The following is a 12,014-nucleotide window of genomic DNA, read 5'->3' as shown; positions in this document are numbered from 1 at the left end:
AAGAGAGAATAACAGGAAGTGAAGAGTTGCAAGTGGAATCCTGTGGTTTTCACTAATAATTTTGTTCTACCGACACAAGGTTGCATCTGCCTGGAAATGTAAGTAAAGCATTTTATTAACATGATCAATAATATAGGTCTACATTTAATGAGAAAAGACACTGTTTGGAATCCAACGAAAAATATAATATAAACAATTAAAATAAAAACACGGCGTTACTTACAGCTTTTTAACGAAATAAGATATAAGATATAGAAGTTGTATTTCATCACAAACAGCAATGTACTGACCCTTCAGATACCATGTTAATAATAAAGAAGTTATTTCTTTTCTTTATGGCTGGACTTGAGTCATGGTAAGTCGCACTTGTCGTCTCACATCTATGTTTCATTTGATGGCATCCATCCGTGAGCAGTCCTCAGGGATTATTCTATCCTGATCAGTCAATCCAAACTTAGAATAATCCTTTTTCCTTACTAGTTACTATGTTTTAAAAATCTGACTATTCTCCTGCCTAATATCAACAAAACTGGCAAATATAACAAGCTGATGATACATCCCTCCCAAAGTCACTTGTCTGTTGCAAAAGACTACATAGCTTTAAAGACCACGTAGCTCATAGATAAGGTAGCCTTATTACCAAACCTCCTCTGCAGATCGATCGATTAGTATAAAAGCGCCGCCTACAGACCAATCACCTCTCACGGAAGATGGCGTCGGCACGTGTGGAGCATCCTGCGGACTTGGTTGTGTGGGGGGTAAGAGGTCTTGAGAGACCGTGTTATCCCTTTGATTTTTGCACGAGCATGACCCTAAAAGCGCACTGAAGTCTTGTAGACAACCTGTTGTTTACAACAGAAAGGCCGCAGTTTGAAGAATTTCTTTGTTGGAATATTGAAACTAAACATCCATTGCATAAGGAAAAATTGCAAGAATAAATATAAATAATGGAGTTGTTCCTGTAATTACACTTACTAGTGCTTTATTGCCAGGACAGCGGCTTCGAGAAGCTCCTTAATGGTATTTAAAATCGCTGGGAATGTGCATGATCGGGGTGTACTCAGATTTATTTCTTATGTGACTATGTCGAAATAGTTTTTTTTTTTTTTTTTTTGCAGCGACTAGTGCTTTTAATCTGCGGGCCTGCAATTCTAATTTTCTGAAAGTTCTCTGATCCTGTCCCTGTTCGTGATTGGTTATATCTGGCAGAGCCCCCCCCCCCCCCCCCCCCCCTTTGTGTGAACGTGCTCGTGGCTAAATTGGGAAAACCTGCGTTGATTTGCTGAGTCGTGAACCAGCTTCCTGAAAGTTGGTGGTTTTAGTGAAGCCGCGTAATGACAAGACGTTTTGGGAGCGCTGAACTTTGTTTTTAGAACAGGCTCGGTGTTTTGGCACAACACCGAGCTGAGCGATGTAGATGGGGCCATACTCACACAAACCAAAAACTAAACACCAGCAATGTTCCCTCTGAGCTGCGCAATTGCGCACTGCTGGCACGGTCTCTGCGCACAGAAAATCTGCGTTGCGCGCAAAAAAAATCTAACCTGAATTGAAATTAAAATTAATACTTTAACAATTCTGTTGTGCAGTGTTACTCAGTAAGTGGCTGCTCCCGTATGGGATACGTGTCATTGACCTGAGCAGCCAGTTCTCTGGGTTTTGCTTACGTCGCCGGGGAAGGGCTGCTTGCATTTAAATAAATAAAGAAATGAATAAATAAATAAATAAAGGGACAAAAATTAAATCAAAGAAAAGGAGAGCATGGCGTAATAACACGATGAAGAGCTGTTTGATTTGCATGTAGTATAAATAAAAATAGGTATTCACTTTTTTCTCTGCTTGGAAAATGTTTAAATAATTTCACTTGTGTCAGTTTGATTAATTTTGATTGTTTAGGAGATGACGAGGTAGTTAGTTTTATGTTTTCTGATCATGTTTCCATATCTACTAAAATTGTAATTAGGAAGTACAATTAATTGTTAGTTAGTTTAGATGTCTTTTTTTTCATTTTGTTTCCAGATTTGTTACTTGGACTGAGCTTATACACCTTTCCATCTGTCTTTGTTTTTCTGCCTCTTTAGGGAGAAGAATTGGGACCTGTGTCTCTTGCCTCAGAAGATACAGATAATGACAACAGGGAAATACCCTGTCCTTGCCCATTTGGAAAATACCGATGGAGCTTGGAGACCCTTATACCCTTCCGCTGTTCCTCACTAGAGTCAGTTTCATTGATGAAAGAGAAATTGCTAAATGTAACCTGTCTGCCAAATAAGTTACTTTCTTTGATATAGAATGTCTTCCTTGTACAGTACTGATTTGCTTTTGCTTTTTTTGTCTTGTCCAGGTCCCACGCTGTAGATAATGCAGGTTTAATATCATCTTCAGTCTTTCTGTGGATGATCCCCAAAATGTGGGCCATGTTCAAGAATGGGCTGGATACATCCGACCTACACCTGTCTCCTTTTGATGTAGCAGACATTAGCGCAAAAAGGTCTCTCTTTGCAGATTCACATTTTTCGGTTGTTGTTTAAGGCATTCGCAGAATCTAACATTTCAATGGATGATGCATTTTGTTTACAAAGGGGGTAAACAAGCATGTGGGAAAGAAACCACAACGCGGAACAAAGAAAGGGCTTTATTAGAAATATTAAGAGGAATAGACAGAAACCCAAAGTAGGTCTGCTTGGGACATGACGCACCATTAATGTAGCTGCTGAAATTTGCACCTTGAAGATAAGTCAAAGGAATGAGGCTGACTTGTCAAAATTAAATGCTAGACAATTTTTAGTGTACATGATTTGATTGTGAGTGTTTTGCAGGCTCCAGAGGCTATGGAATGAAGAAGTGGCAAGGAGAGGCTTGGAGAATGCCTCACTGATTCGGGTAACTCTTCGTTTTCAAAGAACTAGACTGATTCTGTCCGCCCTCGTTTCCATTCTTGCCATGGTGGCGGCCTTTTTGGGGCCGGTGAGTTGTCGTCAGCTGTATTTTCAGACTTTGTGACGTTCTGATGTTTGCCTAAATGTTTTATTTATAAATCAAATTTAACTTCAAGAAATAGTGGTTCATACTCTGTAAACAGTTTCTAATTGCATTTTTAGAATTTCTACTCTCTGAAGTGTATCAAGCATTTTGTCTGTCCCTTCAGGCGGTCGTCGTTTATAAGATCTTAGACTACGTTTGCGACCCAGGAGAAACCAGTGGTGTTGGTTTGGCCTTTGCTTTGTTCACCACAGAGTTTCTCAAAACTTCCATGATATCCTTGCAGTGGGCATTAACACTGCGTACGGCCATCAGACTGAAAGGTGCCTTATGCTCTTTGGGCTTCCAGAAAGTCACATCTCTGCGAGTACTTGGCGACGTGTCAAACGGAGAGGTAAAGACTGGTTTACACACACAGAGAATTCACTTTACCTGCACTGCTGTGAAAAGTGGCCTAGTCAAAGTCTAGACTTGAATCTAACTGAGATGCGTTGGCATCAATAAGTCTTTCATGCTTGAAAATCCTCCAATGTGGCTGAATTACAACAATTCTGTTGAGAAGAGTGGGTAATTTGGTAATTTTTGTCTAATATTAAGATTTGTTTGATCCAAAAGAAATGCGTGAGACAATAAGATACTTTTTCAGTAAATCTTCTCACATTTGGTGTATTATGAAAAACGGGTGAAATATAAGCTTTCATTTTCTCATTTTTCTTTCATCTAGATTCTTAATATTTTGACAAATGTTGGACACAATGTTTTTGAGGCAGTTGTGAATGGGAGCTTTGTGATGTCCACCCCTGTACTCTTTGTTACGGGCATTTGTTATGCCTGGAACATTCTGGGCTACACCGCAATTATTGGAGTCCTCATCTACGTCATCTGTATTCCTATTGAAGTATGTACATGAAGTTAATAAAGTGAGATAGATAAATACAAAAAGGGCTCTGATTGAGGTAAGCATTACAGTCAATGTTGTAATGTAAAAAAGTTGTAATGTAGATAAACTATGAAAGAATTTGCCCAAACGTAATATTGGGCATGTAGTTTAATATGCTGAAACCTGTGCTATGAGGTCTAAGTCATCATTGAGGAATACCCTTACCTTCTACTTTTGAAATCTTGGCAATCAGGGGACTAATCCTTTTTTTTTTCTTCTTCTTTTCTAGTATCTCTTGGCATATCTCACAAATGTATTCAAGACAAAAGCAATGGTAATAAAAGACAAACGTGTTCATACAATGACTGAGATTCTCAACAGCATTAAGCTAATCAAGATGTACGCCTGGGAAGAATCTTTTGAGATGAAAATTGCAGGTAAGTCGAGCAGCTGTTTCCCATTTGGCAGCACTTTCCATTTATCTAGTAATATCGCATATCACACGCATTATTTATAGACTCCCATTTGTTTAGATACAAAATCAGGCATGTAATCTTGTTACTAGATGCAAAAGAGGTGATGTGAAATGGATGTGTGTTAGGGTGCGTCTACAAAGAATGATGAAAGTAACAGACAAGGCAAACAAACTTTCTTTCTTACAGAGTTGAGGAAACTTGAAAAGAAACTAGTACAGAAGATCCTTGAAATCCAGATTATTAATGGCAGCTTGACCATGGCCATCAGCACCATTGCCACTGTTTTCACCTTTCTCATCCACACTTTGTTGGGGTTACCACTGAAAACATCTGATGTAAGTAGCACAGCTCTGTAACAATATTATGCAGTAACACAGCCTCTGTTAGCATTTCCACTCGGTGATTTGGAGAAGTTGTTAGTAGAGATGAACTGAGAAGAAAACTGCGAGAATTTTGTAAGAAGGCTTGGTCTACTGACAGAAAAGGTCTAACATATAAATTGAGGGTTGTTGTGTTGTGAGATTATAGTGCAATATTTTCTTCCCAGGCTTTTACTGTTGTTGCCATCTTCACCTCCATGAGGTTCACCTTTGCTCTCATGCCGATTGCTGTGAAGGCCCTCACTGATGCTTTTGTGTCACTAAAACAACTTAGGGTAAGTTCTTCTTTTTGGTTCCCCAAGGTCCAGCAGTAGTAGTAGTAGCAGCAGCAGCAACGTTTCCACTTGTTATGGTCTTTCTGTTCATTATTAAGTTTTCTTTAATACACTTTTATCAATGTCTAAGGAGCTTGGAAAGAAAAGTGTCTGTACTTCTTTAAGTTGCTTGAAAACGTTTCACCTCTCATCCGAGAAGCTTCTTCAGTTCTAGGGTCAAAAGTGGAGAGTCCCAGATTTAAGCCCTGTGGGAGTGTCCCCCCCCCAAGAGGGACAATGAAACTCCCAAATGATCAATGGTCATGAGAATTTGCATAATTAAGATTAAGGAACTGACCTCCCAGCCCATTGTTCCTTCAGTGGGCTGGTTTCAGTCATTATGCAAATGTACTGTTTATAATTGGGGAAACCTGCAGTCAGCTGAGACTGAAGAAGTCACTTGGATGAGTGACGAAACGTTTCTACCACTTAAAGAACTTAAAGAAGTCCAGACTCTCTTCTTTGCAAGCTCCTTTGACTACGATGACCTGGATGACTGAACCTTCACAGACATGTTTCTACCACTAAACGCTACGTCCAGATGAACAGAATCAACTTTTGGAGACCTCCTAATGATCCTCTACCTAATCACACGAACCAAGGTGTGAAAGCGGGTGTGGGTCACAATCAGCCAAGGTTTTGGGTGAGCTCATTGTGAAACCTAGCCCCACCCTATCATGTGATTTCCTGAGGTCAAATAGCCCAGGATGTGAGTGGGCACAGTGGACATAGATGGCTTCTTTCACTCCTCTTTCAAACCATCTGTCCTCTATTTCCAAAATGTGAACATTGGCATCCTTGAAAGAGTGACCTTTGTCCTTTACATCCTGGCCCAGAAGCTTCTCGGATGAGAGGTGAAACGTGTTCAAGCAACTTAAAGAAGTCCAGACACTTTTCTTTCCAAGCTCCTTAGACTACGATGACTGAGAACCTTCAGACACACTTTTATCACTATTGTAATATAAGTACAATTTAAGCATTGCTTACTTGTGAAGTATTTCTATGGAAAATAATTGGTTTTGCAAGGCAGCAACTCATTTAGACATGTAGACACAGTCAAGATGACCTGATGGAGCTCATCCAGTCAGATCAGGGGATGGTACAATACCACTAAACATCAAAATGTTGCTTACCATTGTAAAATAGAGTAGAATGCCTGCCTATAGGATAAGATAACTGCTGACCTAGCTAAGTTTGCCCTGCAGACCTACCCTGTGGCCACACTTTGACTTGTTTCCCTACCATACCTGTGCCACAGACTTTAGGTAGAGTCATAGTTATGTGTCTGGAATTTCATTATTCCTATTGCATTGATGCCAGACAAAATGTAAAGGAGTAGTCTCACACTCACCACACACTCATGTGCACCTCTCCAAATCTTGTCCTCTACAAACCAGTGAAAAAGGCCATGCTGCTAATCACAAGCTGGATTTGTATTAATCATGATGCTTTTAGGACTTGCAGTACAGTATTTTAATTCATAATCGTTTTTTAGTTTTGTTAAAGTTGTTACTGCCATGGATCTTAGAAATCTGAAAAGCAAAATTGGTAAAAACCTGAATGATGTAAATGCACTGACTGTTTCAGAAAATCTTACTCATCCAGAATCCTGAGCCTTACCTGACGCAGATAGCAGGCAGTAATTCTGCTGTAGTGATGAGAAATGCTACACTTTCATGGACCAAACGCAGCCAGTCAGAGTCACCGCCCAGAGCAGCTAATGAGGTGACGGAACACAATATGGACGTGACTTCTCCGAATGAAAATGTTGAGACCTTACCAACCCTCAGAAACATCTCTTTTACACTACCCAAGGTGTGATCAAATAATAACTGAAGTTATTAAGACTCTGTTGGATATGAAATGATGATCTTTGTGATATTTCCTGAAGGGAAAACTGCTTGGTGTTTGCGGGAATGTGGGTAGCGGAAAGACGTCACTGATTTGCAGCATTTTGGAGCAGGTTTGTTTCTTTTGTATGTTCTATTGTTTTGTATCTGTCTGCATTTATTCACATTATGTTTTTACTATTTCTAACTTTACATTACAGTGACATTAGTTCTTTGGCCTGCTCACTTTCCTTTTAGATGTACCTTCTTCAGGGCTCCATCACAGCTGATGGAACATTTGCGTACGTTTGCCAGCAGGCCTGGATTTTTCATGGAACTGTTCGAGAAAATATTCTCATGGGGGAACCTTTTGATCAGGCCAGGTAAGTTAAATCCATCTTCTTGCATTTATGGCTGCCATCTCCTCCTTGTCAACCACCACTTTGTCTGTATAGTTAATCGTGGCCCTTTCGAACTGCATGTCCCCAATCTGCCCTGGGAGGCACAAAAAATCAAGTTGGATACCTTCCATGGAACTTCTAACGGTTTTTATTTTGACATTCTGAAATGTTGGTGGAAGGTTCATAGTAAACCAAAATGAGGTCCTCTTGGTTTTCTGACAGTATCACCTCTACTGCCAGAGATGGTAAACAGCTTGGCTAGGAACTAGTGTTTGCTGTAAACTTGATCAGTTCACTTTGTTTCAAAATCAGATTTCCATAAACTGCTGCTGAGGGGAAAACGGTTTAGGAATAAATTAATAGCAGTCCTTTAAAATATGTCAAAATAGCATAACTGAATTGATACATTTAATGCAACATTTTGCATGAAATCATTTTTCTTGTTAAATGATTTTGGTCATGCTTTACTGTCAGCAATTGGTAAATTGGACTGGAACTTCTGTAACACCTTTCTATTCAGGTGAGCACACAAAGCATTTTGTTCTTGCACACATCCAATCACATACACATTTATACAGTGTTTAACATTCTTCATTTATAACATTCTTAGACACTCACCCTTTGATGGATGCATCAAGGGCAACTGGGGGTTCAGTATGTCGAGGAACTCTGGTTAAATTCAGTGACCTCTTGTTCTGCTAACTGAGCCGCAGTCACCCACAAGTTATAATTGGCTGAATAAATGACTAGCTCCCATCCTATTAAAATATACTTCGCTATAGTATTAACCAGTTTGTTGCCTTGTACTGCTCCCCAACAGATATGACAGCGTTGTGGATGTCTGTAGCCTCAGAGCTGACCTAAGCATCCTGCAATATGGTGACCAAGCTGAAGTGAGTGCTTTCCAGACCAACAGGGGAGTGTCACACACCGACACAAGGGTTTTTAAGTGTATTTATTTACCCCACTCACTTAAGATGTAACTCAAGCTTGCAAATTGATGCTACAATAAAGTGGAAGGATTAAATTGTAATTTGGTATTAATCAAAAGTTCACAATATTATAAATATCCTTTTTGTGGGCATATTGGAGAGCGGGGTCTAAATCTATCAGGGGGACAGAAGCAGAGAATCAGCCTGGCAAGAGCGGTCTATTCCAACAGGGACATTTTCCTCCTTGATGACCCACTATCTGCTGTTGATGCTTATGTGGGGAAACACATTTTTGAAGAATGTATAAAGAAAGAGCTGAGAGGAAAATCCATCATACTGGTTACACATGAGCTCCAGGTAGGAAAACGTATTCAATTATTATGTAGTGGAGACTGGGCTGTCTGGGCTCAAAAGCACCTTTTCCTTTAGTACCTACTCTGATTGACTCACCTCGGATCGACTGGTTTTCCATTGTAATCTGGTACTACATGCTTGGCTGTCGTCATACCAAAGCGTCTAAGTGTCCGGTGACGTAATTAATATACAACACGAATGCTACAAAAAAGATGGATGTCAAGGCAAGAAATATACCTGCTGCTGCCAGCCAATCGGTCCCATGCAGTGTTACAACGTCACATTTTAGTACCTGCTCGGATTAACCCCAGGCAAGCAAGTACTGTAGCCTAACTGAAAACTGCAAGTCAATCAGAGTAGGTACTAATGGGAAAACGGGCTATCGTTTAAAGCGGTGGTTCCCAAACTTTTTTTTACTGGCCCCCCTTTGTTTTACAAGAAAACTGTTGCTCCCCCCCGCACAAAAACATCCTTCAACCACACACACCCATATTTTGTTTCCAAACTCATTGCGGTGAAATAAACTACGAACTCTTGTACGCTACGTCCACACCTACATGGGTATTTTTGAAAACACAGCTGTTTCTGGACGTTTGGGCCTTTTTGTCCACACGTAAACGGGGTTTCGAATCGAAAACTGAGATTTTTTTAAACTCCTTTTTTGCGTTTACGTGTGGACGAGGAATACAGAGTTCGTCACACAACATCAAAGGTATGAGCCTTTTTTCACGTCACGCTGTGGCCACGTTATTGTTTACATGAGATGAACTGCAGAATGGCAGATAGACTTTAATCTGACTATCTGCAGGTTACTACGCTTACATATTTTTTTTCTTTTATTATTTTTTTCTTTCTTATTTTTTTCTGTTTCTCATGTTTCTTGTTATTGTTTTATTTTTGTTTCTCTTTTTTTTTTTTTTTTATTAAAGTTGTCAGTAGTTGTCGTCTTATCTGTGTGTTGTTTTTTATTTTATTTTTTATTTTGTTTTCTGTTTCCTTGTTTGTTCTTGTGATTATTTATTTTAGTTGTTTCTTCCTGTGTAATAATATTCAACATTGCTATCAATACATTTTTCAAAAGATGCCTCTTTGTGCAAAATGGGTTCAAAAACATAAACAACTGTGGGATACTGCTTGTCTGTGATTTGAACAGAGAGAACAAATCGTGGCAGGAACGACCTGATATTATTTGTATCCCGCTGTAACTTTACTGTATAAAGAGCTAACATCTCCAAAATGTCAGGAGTAGTTAGTCATTACAAGTGTTTGTGAACTAAAAATCAAGAATGTGGGATACTGTTTGTCCGTGATTTGGAGAGCCCAGCGCGTGCTCCCGACGCAGGGAAAACCAATTCTGCAGGGGAGACCTACCTCGGCACTTGTGCAGGTGAAACCAAAGGGCAGATATGCTTCACCATATTTTCTAGTCTTTGGCTTAGAATGAAGTTGGTTTGGAAACATATTCAGCGATGCTTCATCTCCTGCTTTGCGTTTGTGGTGCCCCGTCAAAAACCTGTTCCATTATGCTAGCAGTGTCCAAGTTTTTTTCTTTTCAACGCTTTTACGTGATTGCTTTTTAGAAAATGTACACACGGTGGCACGGTGGTTAGCACTGTTGCCGCACAGCAAGAAGGTCCTGAGTTCAATTCCAACATCAGGCCGGGGTCTTTCTGTGTGGAGTTTGCATGTTCTCCCCGTGTCTGCGTGGGTTCCCTCCGGGTACTCCGGCTTCCTCCCACCGTCCAAAGACATGCAGCTTGTGGGGATAGGTTAATTGGATAACCCAAATTGTCACTAGGTATGAATGTGAGTGCGAATGGTTGTTTGTCCCTGTGTGTTAGCCTTGCGACAGACTGGCGACCTGTCCAGGGTGTACCCCGCCTCTCGCCCTATGACAGCTGGGATAGGCTCCAGCGCCCCCCGCGACCCTGAAAAGGATAAGCGGAAGCGAATGGATGGATGGATGGATGGACCTGAGTGTATAAAACCTACATATTTTGCTCATGAGTTGTAAGGTGCAATTTTTCCAAAGAATAAGGATTTGTCACATGCCAGTAACGCACACAACTGTTTAGAGCTCTAACCAGAGTTGAGCTGGTTTTGATAATTTGTTCTTCCTTGTGGCTTTTAGTATTTGCGCGCTGGGCTCTCCAAATCACGGACAAACAGTATCCCACATTCTTGATTTTTAGTTCACAAACACTTTTTATAATGACTAACTACTCCTGACATTTTGGAGATGTTAGCTCTTTATACAGTAAAGTTACAGCGGGATAACATCAGGTCGTTCCTGCCACGATTTGTTCGCTCGGTTCAAATCACAGACAAACAGTGTCCCACAGTTGTTTATGTTTTTGAACCCATTTTGCACAGAGAGGTATTTTTTGAAAAATGTATTGATAGCAATGTTGAATATTATTACACAGGAAACAAGTAAAATAATCACACCGTGACGCCTCTGCCTTTCTAAATGGAGGGACATGTAACTGCATGTAAAACCTGCAGATAGTCAGATTAAGCGTATTTTGTCTCCATCTTCCATTCTGCAATTCATCTCATGTAAACAATAACGTGCGCACAGCGTGACGTGAAAAAAAGCACATACCTTTGACGCTGTGTGACAAACTCCGTATTCCTCGTTCACATGTAAACGCAAAAAACGAGTTTTTAAAAAAACAAAACAAAACAAAAAAAACCAACAACTCAGTTTTCGGTGATTCGAAATACCGGTTACATGTGGCCAAAAGGCCCAAATGCCCAGAAACAGCTGTGTTTTCAAAAATACCCATGTAGGTGTGGACGTAGTGTACAAGAGCTAGTAGTTTATTTCATTGCTACCTGTAATTTATTGCAGATTACTTGCATTTGCTTAATCGTTTACTAAATTTTTGAGGTGTGAAATAAACCGAAATGAGTTTGGAAACAAAATATGAGTGTGTGTGTGGTTGGAGGATGTTTTTGTGCGGGGGGGAGCAACAGTTTTCTTGTAAAACAAAGGGGGGCCCAGTAAAAAAGTTTGGGAACCACCACTTTAAACGATAGCCTGTTTTCCCCATTAGTACCTACTCTGATCGACTTGCGCGGTTTTCAGTTAGGCCACAGTACCTGTTTGCCTGGGGTTAATCCGAGCAGGTACTAAAATGTGACGTTGTAACACTGCATGGGACCGATTGGCTGGCAGCAGCAGGTATATTTCTTGCCTCAACATCCATCTTTTTTGTAGCATTCATGTTGCATATTAATTACGTCGCCGGACACTTTGGTATGACGACAACCACGCATGTAGTACCAGATTACAATGGAAAACCAGTCGATCCGAGGCGAGTCAGAGTAGGTACTAAAGGAAAAGGTGCTTTTGAGCCCAGACAGCTCAGTCTCCACTACATAATAATTGAATACGTTTTCCTACCTGGAGCTCATGTGTAACCAGTATGATGGATTTTCCTCTCAGCTCTTTCTTTATACA

The 12,014-nt window shown here is 40.3% G+C and overlaps 2 protein-coding genes across 5 annotated transcripts in view; one reads left to right on the top strand and one right to left on the bottom strand.

Moving 5' to 3' along the window:
• Nucleotides 1–12,014, bottom strand: part of LOC102306753 (ATP-binding cassette sub-family C member 12-like) — a gene marked incomplete in the record, with an annotated part of 26,640 nt that overhangs the window by 1,726 nt on the left and 12,900 nt on the right.
• Nucleotides 292–8,919, top strand: LOC121813086 (ATP-binding cassette sub-family C member 12-like). 4 transcript variants are annotated; one of them, XM_042216641.1, is made up of 14 exons: nucleotides 292–758; nucleotides 2,082–2,218; nucleotides 2,345–2,491; nucleotides 2,820–2,967; nucleotides 3,149–3,376; nucleotides 3,707–3,880; nucleotides 4,152–4,299; nucleotides 4,525–4,673; nucleotides 4,886–4,993; nucleotides 6,638–6,847; nucleotides 6,924–6,995; nucleotides 7,120–7,244; nucleotides 8,083–8,155; nucleotides 8,348–8,858. In XM_042216641.1, the coding sequence occupies exons 1-14, from the start codon at nucleotides 711–713 to the stop codon at nucleotides 8,621–8,623; spliced, it is 2,043 nt and encodes a 680-aa protein (XP_042072575.1). In that variant the 5' UTR covers nucleotides 292–710; the 3' UTR covers nucleotides 8,624–8,858. The 4 variants fall into 4 exon arrangements, with proteins under 4 accessions (XP_042072575.1, XP_042072600.1, XP_042072541.1 ...); XM_042216666.1 differs by having other exon boundaries at nucleotides 6,620–6,757; nucleotides 8,348–8,857; XM_042216607.1 differs by having other exon boundaries at nucleotides 6,620–6,847; nucleotides 8,348–8,855.

The sequence above is a fragment of the Haplochromis burtoni genome, unplaced genomic scaffold, assembly GCF_018398535.1.
Source record: "Haplochromis burtoni strain Fernald_Lab_line unplaced genomic scaffold, NCSU_Asbu1 Contig_2, whole genome shotgun sequence".
Classification (NCBI taxonomy): Eukaryota; Metazoa; Chordata; class Actinopteri; order Cichliformes; family Cichlidae; genus Haplochromis; species Haplochromis burtoni.
The sequence above is the reverse complement of the archived record's forward strand: the minus strand, read 5'-3'. Positions and strand labels throughout refer to the sequence as shown.